Here is a 21,094-nt window from a genome sequence, read left to right as displayed (position 1 = left end):
AATCAATTTGGGGAACCCAGCCCATTGGCCACATCAATAATCTTCGGCCGTTGGACGACAGCTGCGAAATCCGCCCTTTACATCCTAGTATCTGTGGCTCTTCTTCTGATAAGCCAGTCTGATGTGATGTCACATATGCGATGTGCAAGGCCATCTAATCAATAGAAGAACCCAATCAAGGGATGAGGTTCTGCATATCGATTCACTACGTGTGATAAGCGAGATGCTTTTTACTTTAGTTTAGCACCCAAATTAATTTCCTAAATGCCATCTGATATTGGGTTCATACCTAGCTCTGCACGGAACGTTTGTCTCATGGTTTTCCAGTCCTCACTGTCGGCTTCACCTTCCTCACGTAATGTATCCACCATCAGGTACATGATGTTTAGGAGAACACTGAAGAGCAAACGCAGTAGAAAAAAAAAATTAAAACCCTCCACTGTTTTCTACTAAAAATAAACTAAAGAAAAACAAAAATACAAAACTTATTTCTAAGTAAGGCCTAAGACACATGGCATGAAAATCAGAGCGAGTGGAGTGCGATAAAACATCAATATTAGCCTATTTGTAAGCACCCATGAGCGATTATTTTCTCAGCCCTAAAGAGACCGAGAAAACAATCGCAGCATGCTGTGGGTGTAATGCAATCCTTGTTTCTCTCGCACCCATTCAAGTCTATGGGGCAAGAGAGGAAAAAAAAAAAAAACGCACTGCACTCGCATTACACCGGTGTACCGCGAGTGCAGGGTGAGAATGGCAATAGCCGGCTACGGAGGAGAGAGGGAGATATATCCCTCCCTCCCCAGTGCCGGCCCTCCCCTCCTCAGTTCTGGCCCACCGCTCCTCAGAGGCAGCCCCCCGCAGCTGTGGTCCGATTGCACGATCGGATCTCAGTCGCAGTGACACTCGCCTCCCGCTATGCTGCCAGTGTGTCATGCGAGGATAGCAGTAGCGCCTCGTGTGGCCCCGGCTTAATAGTCAGTATACGTCCCCTTACCGAAGATCCGTGCTGTCAGCCAGAGAGATTGCGGGCTTCCGTACAGCATTACTACAGGCTGCGCTGTTCCTGAAAGAGACCAGACACATTCACAGTGAATATTACACTACTGACATCTGAAGCCCAGGACAAAGGGATCTGGATATTTGTGCTGACATGGCCATTGACTTTAACCCCTTCACCACCCGGTGATATTCCATTTTTCCTCTCCTTCTTCCAAGAGCCATAACGTCTTTACTTTTCCATCAATATTTCCATATGAGGGCTTGTTTTTTGCAGAACAAGTTGTACTTTTGAATGAAACCATTCACTCTGTCCCATATTGTGCTGGGAAAAAAAGTTCCAAGTGTGGTGAAATTGCAAAAAAAGGTGCAATTGCAGGATTGTTTTTTGTTTGTTTTTATTCACCCTGTTCATGTTCACTATATGGTAAAATTGACATGTCAGTATAATCCCCCACGTCAGTATGAGCTTGTAGATACCAAACATCTATTGCTTTATTTGTACCTAAGTGGTAAAAACAGGTTCAGAAGTTTGCATTAAAAAAAAAAAAAAAAAAAAGCGCTGTTGTCCAAGACATGACATGATGTTTTTAATTATACTACTTCAGGGTAGATATGATGTTTCGATCGCCTGTTATTGCAACATTGCCGTGACTAAAAAAAAACCAAAACATGTAATTGATATTTTTTCACTATGCCCTTTACCGATCAGATTAATTAATTTTATATTTTCATAGAACGGGCATTTTCATAAAACACGGCAATACAAAGTATGTGAGTTTTTTTTTTGTTTTATTTCCAATGGGGCAAAAGGGTAGTGATTTGAACTTTTGAACTAGGTTTTTAATTTTTTTCATATTTAAATTTTTTATTTTTTATTGATTTTACTAGTCCCCCTAGGAGACTTTATGTCTACATAGTCCAATCACGTCTGATCAGAGCGATGCTTCAGCGTCCCTCTCAACAGCAGAAATGCTGTTCTACTGTGAGTGAAGGCGCTCTGCCAGTATTCATCAGCTGACCCGGCTCTGTCATGACAACCAATTGACACCCCATTGATGTCGGAGGGAAATAGCGTGTTCCCCGCTTGAGGGTGTTCGATTGCACCGTCAGAGTTTGACAGTGCAATCGAAGAGGTTAACAGGCATGGGTGGTACTCCAATTCACCAGCGCCTGTTAGCTCCACATGTTGGCTGATCAGATCAGCTGACGTGTGGGGGGGAAAGATGTGGGCTCATTGCTTGAGTACCCTCACTTGTTTTTTTATAGGAAGGTCCATAAACGGCAAGCAAGATCGATTCCACTCATATGTAAAGTCTAGCCCAATGAGCTTGTTATTGAGTCTATCTATAAAGGTTGACAGTTCATCTACTATGCCCAGCTATATGACGAAAATATCGTCTATATAGCGGACCCACATGTCGACTCGTTCAATGGTGATCAATGCTTTCCCATTATCCGCAAACTCATCCCACCAGCCCAGGAGCAAATTAGCATATGTGGGAGCACATGGGCTCCCCATTGATATGCCCTAGAGCTGGTGGCAAGTGTGGTCATCAAAAAAGAAGTAGTTTCTTGTCAGTCAAAATTCCATAGCTCTTAATATAAACTCATTATGTTACTTGTACTGACAACCTCTCATAGAAAGAAAGTACCCGACAGCCTCGAGTTCATTTATGGGGGAGCAAGGAGTGATCGGGGTGATCAGCATACAGATGGTACTGAAAACTAAATCTACTGATGGTTTGTCCAATAGGGTCAAAATAGGAGGAGGCCTAGGACTGAACAATCAGGAACCGCCAACAGTAAAGAGGAAAAGAAGAGGCGAGGAAAAGGAGCCAAAAGATAGACTGAAGGAGCAGTCAGAGAGGTAGGAGGAGAACCAGGAGAGAGCAATGTCTTTGAAGCTGATAGAGAGGAGCATAGTGAGGAGGAGCTGGAGATCCACAGTATTAAATGCAGCAGAGATCCAGGAGGATCAGCAGGGAGCATTGACCATTAGATTTAGCTGTTAGTAGATCATTAGAGACTTTAGTAAGAGCAGTTTCCTTAGCTTAGAGTGTAAGGAGCGGAAACCAGATTGTAAAGGGTCAAGAAGAGCGGTATCTAAAAGATAGCAAATTACACGGGACTGTACCAAGCGCTCCAGAAGTTTAGATTGGATCAATGCAGCTACGATTTCCAGAGCTGCCCATTTTAAGAAGAGCAGTGTAATATGAAACTAATGGGAAAAGGCGGTGTTCATCCACAGCGATCACAGCAGCAAATCCCTACAAGAAAAGGGACGATCTCTGAACAGTACAGGAATGATGCATGCACAGATCCTAAAGATCAAAAAGGTAGAATTAGGGGCCTCAGCTAATATATACGAGTATATATGGTACATAGCGAGGCTTTTTAATACTACTAATTAAAGTGAAGCTTTGGTTATAGGGTTTGGTAGATTAATGCCCCCCTGGACTAATATTTTGTGCTTAATACATAGCGGCACAAATCTATTTTGTGTCCCAGGAATTTTGTAGGACACTGCTGGATGGTTATGTCCTACTCACTCCACTTCCATGTTGAGAAGCTCCACAAGGGCATTGAATGCTCCGGCCTCTAGCAGCAGGAAGACGTTATGTCGCTGCCAGGTCTGTACTTCTGTCTCTGATGTGCACTCCCCAAAAGTGCCTAAAAAAGGAAAAGAAAAAATGTCAAAAGCGATAAGACAGAAAACTAAGTAAAATAGGCTAAAGCCCCCTACTTACCCTGTGCCACATACAGGATTGCCCTGGCCACTTTCAGCCTCTTTTCTCTGGCCGTGACCTCCAGGGCATCGAGGAGCCTCATGGTGTGCGCGCGCTGCTGGGACACGTCCAAGTCTGTCCATTTTTTATCAGGCACTTCAAAAAGAAAAACATAATGTACAGCACATAGTGGCCAGAGCGCTCTAAGGCGGCATTAGAGCAAGACAGTATACGGCTGGCGACAGTAGAACAAAGCCATCTTCACCAGCTCACCATGTAATCGCAGATCATCCTCAAAACATTTCCTGTTGGATTGAAATTCGGGGCCTTCGGTGTAACTGTACAGCTCTGTGAGGAGACACAATACAATCAGTATATTCATGGCATGTCCGCCGCACAATGGAGCCGCTGACTGCTCCCCATATCGTGCCTGCGCTAGATGCTGGATTCGGCCTCTTTCTGTACATTGCCCCTTGACATTCTTTAATGACTTGTTAATTATGTATGAATGTTTCAGACAGATTTTTTTTGAGCAAGCAAAGAAGCCCTCATTTGTGACCAGTATAGCATGGAGCGTGATCAAGTGCCCTGGTTTAACATATAGCATGCATGTTTTTGCTTATCCAGGGGCTGAGAGCTTTCCCGTAACCTATACAGGCGACCCTCTGTGAATTAACCATCCAGCACTGTCCTACAAAATTCCTGGGACACAAAATAGATTTGTGCCGCTATGTATTAAGCACAAAATATTAGTCCAGGGGGCAATAATCTACCAAACCCTATAACCAAAACGTCGCTTTAATTAGTAGTATTAAAACGCCTCGCTATGTACCATATATACTCGTATATATTAGCCGAGGCCCCTAATTCTACCACATAAAACTGGGAAACCGTATTGGACTCGAGTATAAGCCTAGGGAGGATAATGCAGCAGCTACTGGGAAGATTCAAAAAGAAAAATAGATCCCAATAAAATGTAATGTGCCCCATCCTTGTCCCCCTTGTAGTAATGGGCCAATCCTTATCCCCCCCTTGTAGTAATGTGCCCCGTCCTTCTCCCCCCTCCCCTTATTGTAATGTGCCCATCTTGTGCCCTCTAGTATGTACCTGCGGTCTGCTAAAGGCACCTCTTTATGATACTGTCCCGTGCACGGAGCCGCCGCTGCAGGCTGCCATCGTGGATTTACAGCAGTGGAATGCTTTACAGTGGCAGTGGTGCGCAAAGCATTCTACTGCTGTAAAGCATGCAGCGGCTGCTCCGTGCACGGGATCATCAAGGGGTGCCTCTTGCAGACCGCAGGTACATACACCCCTCCGTGATCGCGTCCTGTACAAGGGGCCGCCGCCGATTCTGTTAGCGTTTTACAGCAGTTGAATCCTTTACTTTACCGCCGCCATAAAGCATTCAACTGCAGTAAACACATGGCAGACAGCAGCCCCGAGCATCGGACGCTATCAAGGAGGGGTCTACAAGGAGCAGCTGAGGCACTGCAGGAACAGAGGAGGTGTGAGAATATGACATTTTTTTTTTTTTTTGTGGGACCCTGACCCGAGTATAAGTTGAGGGGGGCATTTTCAGCTTAAAAAAAAAATGGGCTGAAAAACTCGGCTTATACTCGAGTATATATGGTATACTCTAAAATTAATGCACCACTCCAGCGGGTTTATTTTTAGTGCTGAAGTGGTGCCACTAATCTAAGTTCCCTGACCGTAGTATTATACTTACCAGTTGCCGTCTTGATCTATTATCCGTGCAGCGCTGGTCTTCTGCTAGTTATGACCTGGAAGTCACCACTCAATGTAAGTCTATGAGAACAAGGCTCTGATAGACTTACCTTGAAAGTTTGTGACCATAATCTCTGACTTACGAGCAGTCATAAGTTGTCACCACGAGATGGCGGATCAGGACCAGAGCGGAACCAGGAACGACTGACAACAGTGGACGGGAAGTATTAGACTAGGGTCAAGTGACTTAGATTAGTGACAATTATCCAGTGCTCAAATAAAAACAACAAAACACTGGAGTGGTGCTTTGAAGTAGTTCCTCTCTCTCTACCAATGATAATTAGAATGGATTGGCCTTTATACCACCCAAACTAGCTCCTCTCCTGGCATACTAATATATAGGTCTCTCGTATTAGTTCAGGGCTCACGTGACATCACACGAGCCTCACGTCCAATTACCACCGGCTTCCTCTCCCCACCTTTGGACCAAATGAGTTAACAGGAAGTGACGCTGCGGTTGCCACTCACTTCCTCTTGATTGCTCATTTGGTCCAAACGCATGACGAGAGAAGTTGGCAGTGATTGGACGTGGGGCTCGCGTTAAGTCACATGAGCTCTGAACCGAGATTACAGACAGCACTGGACTGGTGCAAGAACGGGAGGCGAGTGCAGGGTCTTTCATTTTAACTACGGGAAATAAGTGGAATCAGAAGAGGATGTCCTAGTAGTGGAAAACCCCTTGATCTTACTTAGACTGAATTGTCTAAGTTGTTAAGAAATGTGAGAAACTCCTCTGTGCTGGCCGCAGATATTCGATACTGGACAGCTCAATCCTGATTTTTACAGGATCTGTCTTCCCAAAGAACTGCTATGAAATCAAGCACAATAGATTTTACACAATAGATGGCCATCAGCTACATGATGCTTTGGTTCATCTAGCTGTCATCTTGGCCATCTTTCCCATACACAAGAGCGCTCGTTTGGCCAAGCACTCTGTTGTTCTCTACAAGAAAGCCACCAATAGACATCTCTGTAGGCGACTTATCATCGGGAGAAAAAAGCGATCTTCAGTCTGACTCATACATGTCCAATCAACAAATCCCCCCCAACAACCAGTTGTCCAGTGCCCCAATACCCATTAGACCATTGGCCGAACCCATCAATATCAGCAGATGCAACCAATATTTGCTGTGTGTGTGTGTGTGTGTGTGTGTGTGTGTGTGTGTGTGTGTGTGTGTGTGTGTGTGTGTGTGTGTGTTACTGTTCCTTTGTATCTCGACAAGAAGTCTGTGAGAGCCACTTAACCATTCGCATTATGCTCTGATAAGGCCACTATAAAAATGAAAATCCACATACCTGACAGCTCTGCCGCCCATTTATCAGCATCAGCATAAACAAATTCTAGATCTGGGGACTCAGAACAACCCTGTAAGAACAAAATTGTATAAAAAGATATGTAGAAAGAAGGGAATTTTGTTTACTTACCGTAAATTCCTTTTCTTCTAGCTCTAATTGGGAGACCCAGACAATTGGGTGTATAGCTACTGCCTCCGGAGGCCACACAAAGTATTACACTTAAAAGTGTAAGGCCCCTCCCCTACTGCCTATACACCCCCCGTGGGATCACGGGCTCCTCAGTTTTAGTGCAAAAGCAAGAAGGAGGAAAGCCAATAAACTGGTTTAAGCAAATTCAATCCGAAGGAATATCGGAGAACTGAAACCATTCAACATGAACAACATGTGTATACAAAAAAACAGGGGCGGGTGCTGGGTCTCCCAATTAGAGCTAGAAGAAAAGGAATTTACGGTAAGTAAACAAAATTCCCTTCTTCTTTGTCGCTCTATTGGGAGACCCAGACAATTGGGATGTCCAAAAGCAATCCCTGGGTGGGTAAAATAATACCTCGTGATAGGGCCATAAAAACGGCCCTTTCCTACAGGTGAGCAATCGCCGCCTGAAGGACTTGTCTACCTAGGCTGGCGTCCGCCGAAGCATAGGTATGCACCTGATAATGCTTGGTAAAAGTGTGCAGACTCGACCAGGTAGCCGCCTGGCACACTTGCTGAGCCGTAGCCTGGTGCCGTAATGCCCAGGACGCACCCACGGCTCTGGTAGAATGGGCCTTCAGCCCTGATGGAACCGGAAGCCCCGCAGAACGGTAGCCTTCAAGAATTGGTTCCTTGATCCACCGAGCCAGGGTGGATTTGGAAGCCTGCAACCCTTTACGCTGGCCGGCGACAAGGACAAAGAGTGCATCCGAGCGGCGCAGAGGTGCCGTGCGGGAAATGTAGATTCTGAGTGCTCTCACCAGATCCAACAAATGCAAATCCTTTTCACATTGATGAACTGGAGGAGGACACAAAGAAGGTAAGGAGATATCCTGATTGAGATGAAAGGGGGATACCACCTTAGGGAGAAACTCCGGAATCGGGCGCAGAACCACCTTGTCCTGGTGAAACACCAGGAAGGGAGATTTGCATGACAGCGCTGCTAGCTCGGACACTCTCCGAAGAGACGTGACCGCTACTAGAAAGGCCACTTTCTGTGAAAGGCGAGAAAGGGAAACATCCCTCATAGGCTCGAAAGGCGGCTTCTGGAGAGCAATTAGAACCCTGTTCAGATCCCAGGGCTCTAACGGCCGCTTGTAAGGAGGGACGATATGACAAACCCCTTGCAGGAACGTGCGTACCTGAGGAAGTCGTGCTAGGCGCTTCTGAAAAAATACAGATAGCGCAGAGACTTGTCCCTTAAGGGAGCCGAGCGACAGACCTTTTTCCAACCCGGATTGCAGGAAGGAAAGAAAGGTAGGCAAAGCAAATGGCCAGGGAGAAACTTCCTGAGCAGAGCACCAAGTTAAGAATATCTTCCACGTCCTGTGGTAGATCTTGGCAGAGGATAGTTTCCTAGCCTGTCTCATGGTGACAATGACCTCTTGAGATAGTCCTGAAGACGCTAGGATCCAGGACTCAATGGCCACACAGTCAGGCTCAGGGCCGCAGAATTCTGATGGAAAAACGGCCCTTGAGACAGCAAGTCTGGCCGGTCTGGTATTGCCCACGGTTGTCCTACCGTGAGATGCCACAGATCCGGGTACCACGACCTCCTTGGCCAGTTTGGAGCGACGAGGAGGGCGCGGCGGCAGTCGGACCTGATCTTGCGTAGCACTCTGGGCAACAGCGCCAGAGGTGGGAACACATAAGGCAGCCGGAACTGCGACCAATCTTGAACTAAGGCGTCCGCCGCCAGAGCTCGGTGATCGTGAGACCGTGCCACAAAAACTGGGACCTTGTTGTTGTGCCGAGACGCCATTAGGTCGACGTCCGGCCTCCCCCAGCGGCGACAGATCTCCTGAAACACGTCCGGGTGAAGAGACCATTCCCCTGCGTCCATACCCTGGCGACTGAGGAAGTCTGCTTCCCAGTTTTCTACGCCCGGGCTGTGAACTGCGGATATGGTGGATGTCGTGTCTTCCACCCACGTCAGAATCCGCCGGACTTCCTGGAAGGCTTGCCGACTGCGTGTCCCTCCTTGGTGGTTGATGTATGCCACCGCTGTGGAGTTGTCCGACTGAATTCGGATCTGCTTGCCTTCTAGCCACTGCTGGAAGGCTTGTAGGGCAAGATACACTGCTCTGATTTCCAGAACATTGATCTGAAGTGTGGACTCTTGTTGAGTCCACGTAATTTGAGCCCTGTGGTGGAGAAAAACTGCTCCCCACCCTGATAGACTCGCGTCCGTTGCGACCACCGCCCAGGATGGGGGTAGGAAAGACTTTCCTATTGACAATGAGGTGGGAAGAAGCCACCACTGAAGAGAATCCTTGGCCGCCTGAGAAAGGGAGACGTTCCTGTCCAGGGACGTCGACTTCCCGTCCCATTGGCGGAGAATGTCCCATTGTAATGGACGCAGATGAAACTGCGCGAAAGGGACTGCCTCCATTGCTGCTACCATCTTCCCCAGGAAGTGCATGAGGCGTCTCAAGGGATGCGACTGGCCCTGAAGGAGAGATTGCACCCCTGTCTGTAGTGAACGCTGTTTGTCCAGCGGAAGCATCACTATCGCTGATAGAGTATGAAACTCCATGCCAAGGTATGTTATCGATTGGGTTGGGGTCAGATTTGACTTTGAAAAGTTGATGATCCACCCGAAACTCTGGAGAGTCTCCAGCGCAACGTTCAGGCTGTGTTGGCATGCCTCTTGAGAGAGTGCCTTGACAAGTAGATCGTCCAAGTAAGGGATCACAGAGTAACCCTGAGAGTGCAGGACTGCTACTACTGCTGCCATGACCTTGGTGAAGACCCTTGGGGCTGTCGCCAGACCGAAAGGCAGGGCTACGAACTGAAGGTGTTCGTCTCTTAAAACGAAGCGTAGAAAACGCTGGTGTTCTGGAGCAATCGGCACGTGGAGATAAGCATCTTTGATGTCTATTGATGCTAGGAAATCTCCTTGAGTCATTGAGGCGATGACGGAGCGGAGGGATTCCATCCGGAACCGCCTGGTTTTCACATGCTTGTTGAGCAGTTTTAGGTCCAGAACAGGACGGAAAGACCCGTCCTTTTTTGGCACCACAAACAAATTGGAGTAAAAACCGTGACCTTGCTCCTGAAGAGGAACAGGGATCACCACTCCTTCTGCCTCTAAAGAGCACACCGCCTGCAGAAGAGCATTGGCTCGGCCGGGAGGCGGAGAAGTTCTGAAGAATCGAGTTGGAGGACGAGAACTGAACTCTATCCTGTACCCGTGAGACAGAATGTCTCTCACCCAACGGTCCTTGACATGTGGCAGCCAAATGTCGCCAAAGCGGGAGAGCCTGCCACCGACCGAGGATGCGGAGAGAGGAGGCCGAAAGTCATGAGGAAGCCGCTTTGGTAGCGGTTCCTCCGGCTGCTTTCTTTGGGCGTGACTGGGCCCGCCAAGAATCTGAGCTCCTCTGATCCTTTTGAGTCCTTTTGGACGAGGAGAATTGGGACCTGCCCGAGCCTCGAAAGGACCGAAACCTCGACTGTCCCTTCCTCTGTTGGGGTTTATTTGGTCTGGGCTGAGGTAAGGATGAATCCTTACCCTTGGACTGTTTAATGATTTCATCCAATCTCTCACCAAACAGTCTGTCACCAGAAAATGGCAAACTGGTTAAGCACTTCTTGGAAGCAGAATCTGCCTTCCATTCCCTTAACCACAATGCTCTGCGTAAAACCACGGAGTTGGCGGACGCCACTGCCGTACGGCTTGTAGAGTCCAGGACAGCATTAATAGCGTAAGACGCAAATGCAGACATTTGAGAGGTTAAAGGACGCTACTTGCGGAACAGATGTACGTGTGACCGTGTCAATCTGCGCCAAACCAGCTGAAATAGCTTGGAGTGCCCATACGGCTGCGAATGCTGGAGCAAACGACGCGCCGATAGCTTCATAGATGGATTTCAACCAGAGCTCCATCTGTCTGTTAGTGGCATCTTTAAGTGAAGCCCCATCTTCCACTGCAACTATGGATCTAGCCGCAAGCCTGGAGATTGGGGGATCCACCTTTGGACACTGGGTCCAGCCTTTGACCACGTCAGGGGGAAAGGGATAACGTGTATCCTTAAGACGTTTGGAGAAACGCTTATCTGGATAAGCGTGGTGTTTCTGGACTGACTCTCTAAGGTCAGAGTGGTCCAGAAAAGTACTCAATTTACGCTTAGGATACCTGAAATGGAATTTCTCCTGCTGTGAAGCTGACTCCTCCACTGGAGGAGCTGTGGGAGAAATATCCAACATTTTATTGATGGACGCTATGAGATCATTCACCATTGCGTCCCCATCAGGTGTGTCCAGATTGAGAGCGGTCTCAGGATCAGAATCCTTATCAGCAACCTCTGTCTCATCAAACAGAGAGCCTTCCTGCTGGGACCCTGACCAGTGTGATGAAGTCGAGGGTCGCTCATAGCGAGCTCGCTTAGGCTGTCTGGGACTGTCGTCCGTGTCAGAGCCATCACCCCGGGATGCAAGGGACCCCCCCGGAGCACGGATGTGTTCCAAAAGAGGGGAACCAGGGAGCATTGAATCAACAGTGCCCATGGTCTGAGTTACTGGTCTGGACTGCAAAGTCTCAAGGATTTTAGACATAGTCACCGACAGTTTATCAGCAAAAACTGCAAACTCCGTCCCTGCCACCTGGACAGTGCTCACAGGTGGTTCTCCTTGGGCCACCTCTAGCAGAGGCCCCGGCTGAGCAAGTGCTACGGGGGCCGAACATTGCACACAATGGGGGTCAGTGGCACCTGCCGGTAGAACAGCCTTACATGCGGTACAAGTAGCATAGAAAGCCTGTGTCTTGGCCCCTTTGCTTTTTGCGGACGACATGCTGTTGTCTAGCAATCTAGGAGGGTATATAGCCAAGAATAGCGACCGTACAATGCAATGTATAGCATACAAGCATAAAGTACAAATGAACACTGCGGCACTAGTGGGGTGAGCCCTCGAGGGCTGCTTACCGCCCGCTGAAAAGCGGGTGTGTGACCGCCAGAATCCCGTGCCTGGGTCTCCCAGAGCTCGTGTCCCTTCTCCACTCAGACTGCAAACAGGAATGGCTGCCGGCGTCCTGTGAAGAGGGGCGGGCCGTGGGCGTGCCCCAGACAAAGTGCGGGAAACTAGCGTCCCACTGTGCCTAGTGAGGGGGGTTGGAGTATGCTAAGCAGACTCCAGCCCTCGGCGCTGACGTTCTGACCAGCGTCCCGCCCTTCCCCTGACTGGCAGGCCTGGGGGCGGGAACGAAACGGAACTAGGCCGCAAAAGCCGGGGACTCGATTTATAAGCGCGGCCGTCGTATAAGCACGGCCAGCGCGGAAGTCCCCGGCGCACCACAAGTCCCAGCCGCACCGCAGTGTAAAAAACCGCCAGCAGCGGCCGGCGCGGCAGTTCCTAATACAGAAACTCACTCAGCAAAGCTGCAGTGAGTAAAGCACCAGCGCGCCGCGCTGCTGTCCCCGGCGCACTAACACACGCAGCAATGCTGGTGTGTGTGCGCGATCTGTACGGGGACCCAGAGTACCTTAATGTAGCAGGGCCTGTCCCTGACGATACTCATCTCCACGTCCAGCAGATTCCCAGGGGCTGTGGACGGAGCACGGTCTCCTGTGCTTGGAGACCGATAGGATCCCACTTCACCCAGAGCCCTAAGGGGATGGGGAAGGAAAGCAGCATGTCGGCTCCAGCCTCCGTACCCGCAATGGGTACCTCAACCTTAACAAACACCGCCGACAAAAGTGGGGTGAGAAGGGAGCATGCTGGGGGCCCAAGTATGGGCCCTCTTTTCTTCCATCCGACATAGTCAGCAGCTGCTGCTGACTAAACAGTGGAGCTATGCGTGCATGTGTGCCTCCTTCGCACAAAGCATGAAAACTGAGGAGCCCGTGATCCCACGGGGGGTGTATAGGCAGTAGGGGAGGGGCCTTACACTTTTAAGTGTAATACTTTGTGTGGCCTCTGGAGGCAGTAGCTATACACCCAATTGTCTGGGTCTCCCAATAGAGCGACAAAGAAAATATACAAAGTAGTATCTAAAAGTCCTAACCCCATATAACAAGCTGTTATAACAGCCTACAGTATATAGATATATGAAGCTTTAGTAATCTGAGCATGCACTTGTTTTGGGCGTAGCTTTCTACAGATTTACAAGGCTAGCGACAAATATAAATTCCCATGGCTTCCTTTAAATCCTATTCACAAACTACAGCCTGCATCTACACACAGATCATACAACAGGTCTGTAATAGGAACCAAAAAGAGAATTTATGTGATACGATTTGTTTCTGTAGCTTGCAGGTATTATAATACATTGCATGCTGCTCAATAACGTTTAGTTTTAATGTCGTCTATTGGGATCCCTGTCGACTCAGTCTCCAGCTCATCTGAATCTAAACAATTCTGATTACTGGAAGAAAAAGGGAAGCCAAGTTTAGCTAGGTGTACACAGCGTTCCTGGATATTATAGGGAGTATGACACAAGAGTCCAACAGTGGCCACAGTTTATTTTATTGTTTTGCACGGGGAGCAGCATACATTCCTATCTCATGAAATGGATTGTCTACTAATGTACAACTCCTTATAAAGACCCAGATCGGTGCCTATCCTCCATTCTCAGTTCAAGGGGAAACATACATTGCCCTGCAAATGTTACCCTTGGTGAGATTTGAACCCAGGACTCCAGAAACGCAAAAGCATAATGCTGCCTGAAAATACATTCTTTTGACCAGCCACACACAAACGTTTAGATCATGTAGGACAATCCCTTCAAAGGATAAGCCAGTACATTACCGTTCAGACGCTAGTGATCAGCAGTTTGTCTCTTTATGGTGATCTGGATTACTAGGTATCTGTCACCAGAAACACCCAGCTCCTTTGAAACTCAAATGGATCCCTATTAGGCCGGTTTCAGACGTCCATATTTAAATCAGGTACAAGCCACACGCATGGTTATGGTCATGTGTGTGTGTCACGCGTGTCATCTGTGTTTGCATACGTGTGGCACGTACCAGAGAAAACACGGGTCTTTGAAATAAAAAGATTTTCTACATTACCTGTATGCAGCGGTTTTCTTCGGCTCTGCTGCCTCCCGCTTCTGACCCCTGCTCATTATACTCACTGAATATTCATTGCATTGAGTAGCTGGAAGCCAGAGCATCGTGGGGACAGCATCGGGGACAGCGCTAGGGACATCATCACTGCATCGCCAGTGACAGGTGAGTATACAGCAAGCAGTGTGTATGTGCAGTGACGTCTAGGAGGTCATCGGCGTTCCCAATGAACTCTGATGACATGATGACACCCCCGTGACACCAGCGCTACAGCGGGTGTCAGGACGGTGACTTCACGGGTTCATCAGAGTTCATTGGGAACTCCGATGACCTCCTAGACGTCACTGCACATACACACTGCTTTTGTTTGCTGAATACTCACCTGTCACCAGTGATGGCAATGCTGTCCTCCGGGATGCTGTCCTCGCGGTGCTCCGGCTTCCAGGTCCTCTGTGCAGTGAATAATCAATGAATATAATGAGCGGGGGTCAGAAGCAAGAGACAGCAGAGCCGAAGAAAACAGCACTGGATACAGGTGAATATAGAAAATCTTTTTATTTAACAGACCCGTGTTTTCTCTGGTATTTGTCACACTGATGTCTCACGGATCACATCAGTGTGCGATTCGTGTGACACCCGTGCTGCCGTTGAAAAAAACGACACGTATCCGTGTGTGAGTGCGGGGTCACAAGGAGTCACACAATCCGAGTGAAAACAAGAAAACAAGGTGGTGAGTACAGCATAAAATAACATAAAATAAAATAACATGGGGATGTGCGACATGTGTTAAGAACGGATGTCACACGCACCTGAAACCGGTTTTAGATATGAGCGAGCTGTTCGGTCTTCAGAACAAGCATTTTGCTGCTAAGTAGTCATTTACCGAGTATAATGGAAGTCAATGGGGAACACAGGCATTTTCCAAAAAAATGTTCAAGTTCCACATTGACTTCCATTAGACTACTGAGCATCAAAATGCTCGTTCTGAGGACCGAACAGCTCGCTCATCACTAGTGCCTATTTAATATGTGTCTACCTGCAGGTGAATACATATTTATGGTAAAATCAAGAGTCTGATGCAGTCTAAGTCTATATCAGGGAGGGTGGGCTTTGAGTCTCATCATCATCCGAAAGCTAAAAGTGCAAGCTTCTCCCACTCATCATTCACAGAAGGGAGAAGACTCTGCCGGATTGCTGGCGGATGACCCATGACTATCAGACACAGTGTGCAGGTAGCCCAATTGTGCATTCAGCTGAGGATAGAGCCGGATACCGGGTGTGATGGTGAGCAGGCTGTCCAGGACTGGCACTGAGCAGCGCTGCGCAGCATGTAATGTATTATAGTGTATGCAAGCCCACAGTATATATAAGGCAAGAGGAGCGTGTGACGTGTGAGTCTATACATTACTGACAGTACAGAGGATCGGGACATAGTCTATACATGCAGCACAGATCAGGAGGTGACACATCAGACAGCACAGCCATTAACCCTTACACCGCTCTCTACCTCCGAATCCTTGCGCTGGTTCCGATTGTATTCTCGCCCCTTTCCCGGCTGTGGACTCCCGGCACCGCCGCCTACACCGGTTCTCAGCTTATTGTTAACACACAGCGCCCCGGAGGCCTCCATCTTCCGTAGGAAACACCCAAGGAAGGTATCGTGATAATACAGTCTTACGTGAGTGCGTCTTGTGGAACGCAAACACTTCCGCGTAGGGCACGTACTGCGTTCCAGGCGGCGCCCCAGATGATCACGTGACTGTGTTAGGCGCTCTGTGATCTTCTGCAGTGTCCTCTGTTGTCGGACGTATTTTGAGAACAATAAGGAAACTTATCACGTGTCCTGCTCTTATGGATTACATTCAAATAACATTATATATGTTGTTATATCCCACAATAGTTATTATAAGGCAATATATGTGGGGTATTTCTATGAGGAATAGCAGAAGAACGAGGAAATAAAAATGTGCATGGTTATCCGGGATGTCTGGAGGAAAGGGTTAATATAAAACAAGCTATACACAGACACTGTGCTGTGGCAATTTACACTTCACCATAAACTATTTCCCTAATTTTTCCCACACAGAAATATTGCTCCTAGTGAAGCCCGTTAGTGTCCTCACCAGTAGGGGTCAAAGGTCCGGGGCTCTGGCTCCAAAATCTCAGGCGACCGCTACATTGAGCTGTGTCGGTGTAAACCGCCTCTGCAAAACAAAAACAGGATAATTGTGGTATACTCCGCGCTGCTGTACAAAGAATCACTCCAAGTAATAAAGCTATGTGGATGGTTTATTCTACGCGTTTCGAAGAGATATTCCTCAGGAGGAAGAAGAGGGGATATCTCTTTGAAACGCATAGAATAAACTACCCACATTGCTTTATTACTTGGAGTGATTCCTGAGGAAGAAGAGGGGATATCTCTTTGAAACGCGTAGAATAAACCACCCACATTGCTTTATTACTTGGAGTGATTACAGCAGCGGAGTACACCACAATTATCCAGTCTTTGTTTTGCTTCTGCCTTTGGCACATGGGATCGGCTGCAGCTGTTATATGTTTCTATATTGGTTGTGAGACACACAATTAATCCAGGTGAGTGATTTTCCTTTACAGGCACCATATTAAACATCGGTAAGACCCTATTGCGCTATATATCCACAGCTTGTAACCGCCTCTGCAGGCGCACTGGTCGCAAGAGAAGACAAGGCTGCTGTGCCAGGTATCAGGATTAGGGGAGTATAATCTTGTTTTATATTACTGGGTTGTGGGGGCCATCATACTATATACAGGGGTCTGTGGGGGACATAATGTAGTATATACGCGGGCTGTGGGACCATCACAATATATATAGGAAGCAGTGGGTCCATCATACTATATATAGGGAGCTGTGGGGCCTCATACTATATACAGTATAGGGAGCTGTGGGGCCTCATACTATATACAGGGGTCTGTGGGGGACATAATGTAATATATACGCGGGCTGTGGGACCATCACAATATATATAGAAAGCAGTGGGTCCATCATACTATATATAGGGAGCTGTGGGGCCTCATACTATATACAGTATAGGGAGCTGTGGGGCCTCATACTATATATAGGGAGCTGTGGGGCCTCATACTATATATAGGGAACTGTGGGGCCTCATACTATATATAGGGAGCTGTGGAGCCACATACTAGATATAGGGAGTTGTGGGGCCTCATACTATATGCAGTATAGGGAGCTGTGGGGCCTCATACTATATATAGGGAGCTGTGGAGCCACATACTATATATAGGGAGTTGTGGGGCCTCATACTATATACAGTATAGGGAGCTGTGGGGCTTCATACTATATATAGGGAGCTGTGGGGCCTCATACTATATACAGTATAGGGAGCTGTGGGGCCTCATATTATATATAGGAAGCAGTTGGTCCATCATACTATATATAGGGAGCTGTGGGGCCTCATACTATATACAGTATAGGGAGCTGTGGGGCCTCATACTATATACAGGGGTCTGTGGGGGACATAATGTAATATATACGCGGGCTGTGGGACCATCACAATATATATAGAAAGCAGTGGGTCCATCATACTATATATAGGGAGCTGTGGGGCCTCATACTATATATAGGGAACTGTGGGGCCTCATACTATATATAGGGAGCTGTGGAGCCACATACTAGATATAGGGAGTTGTGGGGCCTCATACTATATGCAGTATAGGGAGCTGTGGGGCCTCATACTATATATAGGGAGCTGTGGAGCCACATACTATATATAGGGAGTTGTGGGGCCTCATACTATATACAGTATAGGGAGCTGTGGCGCTTTATACTATATATAGGGAGCTGTGGGCCCTCATACTATATACAGTATAGGGAGCTGTAGGGCCTCATACTATATACAATATAGGGAGCTGTGGGGCCTCATACTATATATAGGAAGCAGTGGGTCCATCATACTATATATAGGGAGCTGTGGGGCCTCATAATATATATAGGGAGCTGTGGGGCCTCATACTATATATAGGGAGCTGTGGAGCCACATACTATATATAGGGAGCTGTGGGGCTTCATACTATATACAGTATAGGGAGCTGTAGGGCCTCATACTATATACAATATAGGGAGCTGTGGGGCCTCATACGATATATAGGAAGCAGTGGGTCCATCATACTATATATAGGGAGTTGTGGGGCCTCATACTATATACAGTATAGGGAGCTGTGGGGCTTCATACTATATATAGGGAGCTGTGGGGCCTCATACTATATATAGAGAGCTGTGGGGCTTGATACTATATATAGGGAGCTGTGGGGGCTTCATACTATATACAGTATAGGGAGCTGTAGGGCCTCATACTATATACAATATAGGGAGCTGTGGGGCCTCATACGATATATAGGAAGCAGTGGGTCCATCATACTATATATAGGGAGTTGTGGGGCCTCATACTATATACAGTATAGGGAGCTGTGGGGCTTCATACTATATATAGGGAGCTGTGGGGCCTCATACTATATATAGGGAGCTGTGGGGCTTGATACTATATATAGGGAGCTGTGGGGGCTTCATACTATATATAGGGAGCTGTGGAGCCTCATACTATATATAGAGAGCTGTGGGGCCTCATACTATATATATTGAGATGTGGGGCCACATACTATATATATTGAGATGTGGGGCCTCATACTATATACAATATAGGGAGCTGTGGGGCCTCATACTATATATAGGAAGCAGTGGGTCCATCATACTATATATAGGGAGCTGTGGGGCCTCATACTATATATAGGGAGCTGTGGGGCCTCATACTATATATAGGGAGCTGTGGGGCCTCATACTATATATAGGAAGCAGTGGGTCCATCATACGATATATAGGAAGCAGTGGGTCCATCATACTATATATAGGGAGTTGTGGGGCCTCATACTATATACAGTATAGGGAGCTGTGGGGCTTCATACTATATATAGGGAGCTGTGGGGCCTCATACTATATATAGGGAGCTGTGGGGCTTCATACTATATATAGGGAGCTGTGGGGGCTTCATACTATATATAGGGAGCTGTGGAGCCTCATACTATATATAGAGAGCTGTGGGGCCTCATACTATATATATTGAGATGTGGGGCCACATACTATATATAGGGAGCTGTGGGGCCTCATACTATATACAATATAGAAAAAACAAAAAGCCAGCACCAAATGTGCACTTCAGCACTAAACATTCCAAACTGTACTTATTATAAAAATTTTGAGATTTTTGGCAAAAAATTGCAATTTCTTGAGCTGCCTCGCCACGTCACGGCAAATCTCATTTGAGGCAGTCCTACACTAAAATATTTTTATAAAATGTGCCATACGGCCTCACATATGAATAGTAGAACTGCTCTCAGCAGCACTCACCTGGTCTATTTCAATCCCGTACCCATGACTGAGTCATGGCTGTGGGCGGGACAGGTCCAAGCAAATGCTGCATGAAGTAAATAGCCTGTGGACAAAGCCTGATGACTTAATGTGAACAGTCACCAACCGCCAAAATCTAGACAGATGGAATACATCCCAAATTGGTGTGCATAGCAAGGTGGAGGTCAACCACCAACCAATTCAATGAAGAAAAAACAAAAAGCCAGCACCAAATGTGCACTTCAGCACTAAACATTCCAAACTGTACTTATTATAAAAATTTTTGAGATTTTTGGCAAAAAATTGCAATTTCTTGAGCTGCCTCGCCACGTCACGGCAAATCTCATTTGAGGCAGTCCTACACTAGAATATTTTTATAAAATGTGCCATACGGCCTCACATATGAATAGTAGAACTGCTCTCAGCAGCACTCACCTGGTCTATTTCAATCCCGTACCCATGACTGAGTCATGGCTGTGGGCGGGACAGGTCCAAGCAAATGCTGCATGAAGTAAATAGCCTGTGGACAAAGCCTGATGACTTAATGTGAACAGTCACCAACCGCCAAAATCTAGACAGATGGAATACATCCCAAATTGGGGTGCATAGCAAGGTGGAGGTCAACCACCAACCAATTCAATGAAGAAAAAACAAAAAGCCAGCACCAAATGTGCACTTCAGCACTAAACATTCCAAACTGTACTTATTATAAAAATTTTGAGATTTTTGGCAAAAAATTGCAATTTCTTGAGCTGCCTCGCCACGTCACGGCAAATCTCATTTGAGGCAGTCCTACACTAAAATATTTTTATAAAATGTGCCATACGGCCTCACATATGAATAGTAGAACTGCTCTCAGCAGCACTCACCTGGTCTATTTCAATCCCGTACCCATGACTGAGTCATGGCTGTGGGCGGGACAGGTCCAAGCAAATGCTGCATGAAGTAAATAGCCTGTGGACAAAGCCTGATGACTTAATGTGAACAGTCACCAACCGCCAAAATCTAGACAGATGGAATACATCCCAAATTGGGGTGCATAGCAAGGTGGAGGTCAACCACCAACCAATTCAATGAAGAAAAAACAAAAAGCCAGCACCAAATGTGCACTTCAGCACTAAACATTCCAAACTGTACTTATTATAAAAATTTTGAGATTTTTGGCAAAAAATTGCAATTTCTTGAGCTGCCTCGCCACGTCACGGCAAATCTCATTTGAGGCAGTCCTACACTAAAATATTTTTATAAAATGTGCCATACGGCCTCACATATGAATAGTAGAACTGCTCTCAGCAGCACTCACCTGGTCTATTTCAATCCCGTACCCATGACTGAGTCATGGCTGTGGGCGGGACAGGTCCAAGCAAATGCTGCATGAAGTAAATAGCCTGTGGACAAAGCCTGATGATTTAATGTGAACAGTCACCAACCGCCAAAATCTAGACAGATGGAATACATCCCAAATTGGGGTGCATAGCAAGGTGGAGGTCAACCACCAACCAATTCAATGAAGAAAAAACAAAAAGCCAGCACCAAATGTGCACTTCAGCACTAAACATTCCAAACTGTACTTATTATAAAAATTTTGAGATTTTTGGCAAAAAATTGCAATTTCTTGAGCTGCCTCGCCACGTCACGGCAAATCTCATTTGAGGCAGTCCTACACTAAAATATTTTTATAAAATGTGCCA

The 21,094-nt window shown here is 47.0% G+C and overlaps 1 protein-coding gene across 1 annotated transcript; it reads right to left on the bottom strand.

The window, feature by feature from the left end:
- Positions 1–260: 260 nt before the first annotated feature.
- Positions 261–15,674, bottom strand: STRIP1 (striatin interacting protein 1). The gene is made up of 7 exons (XM_075333592.1): positions 15,516–15,674; positions 6,810–6,879; positions 4,002–4,076; positions 3,750–3,884; positions 3,552–3,672; positions 998–1,066; positions 261–396 (listed from the first exon to the last, which is right to left on the bottom strand). The coding sequence occupies exons 1-7, from the start codon at positions 15,636–15,638 to the stop codon at positions 261–263; spliced, it is 729 nt and encodes a 242-aa protein (XP_075189707.1). The 5' UTR covers positions 15,639–15,674.
- Positions 15,675–21,094: the final 5,420 nt, after the last annotated feature.

The sequence above is a fragment of the Anomaloglossus baeobatrachus genome, chromosome 2 (assembly GCF_048569485.1).
Source record: "Anomaloglossus baeobatrachus isolate aAnoBae1 chromosome 2, aAnoBae1.hap1, whole genome shotgun sequence".
Classification (NCBI taxonomy): domain Eukaryota; kingdom Metazoa; phylum Chordata; class Amphibia; order Anura; family Aromobatidae; genus Anomaloglossus; species Anomaloglossus baeobatrachus.
This window is presented reverse-complemented; position numbering and strand designations above follow the sequence as displayed.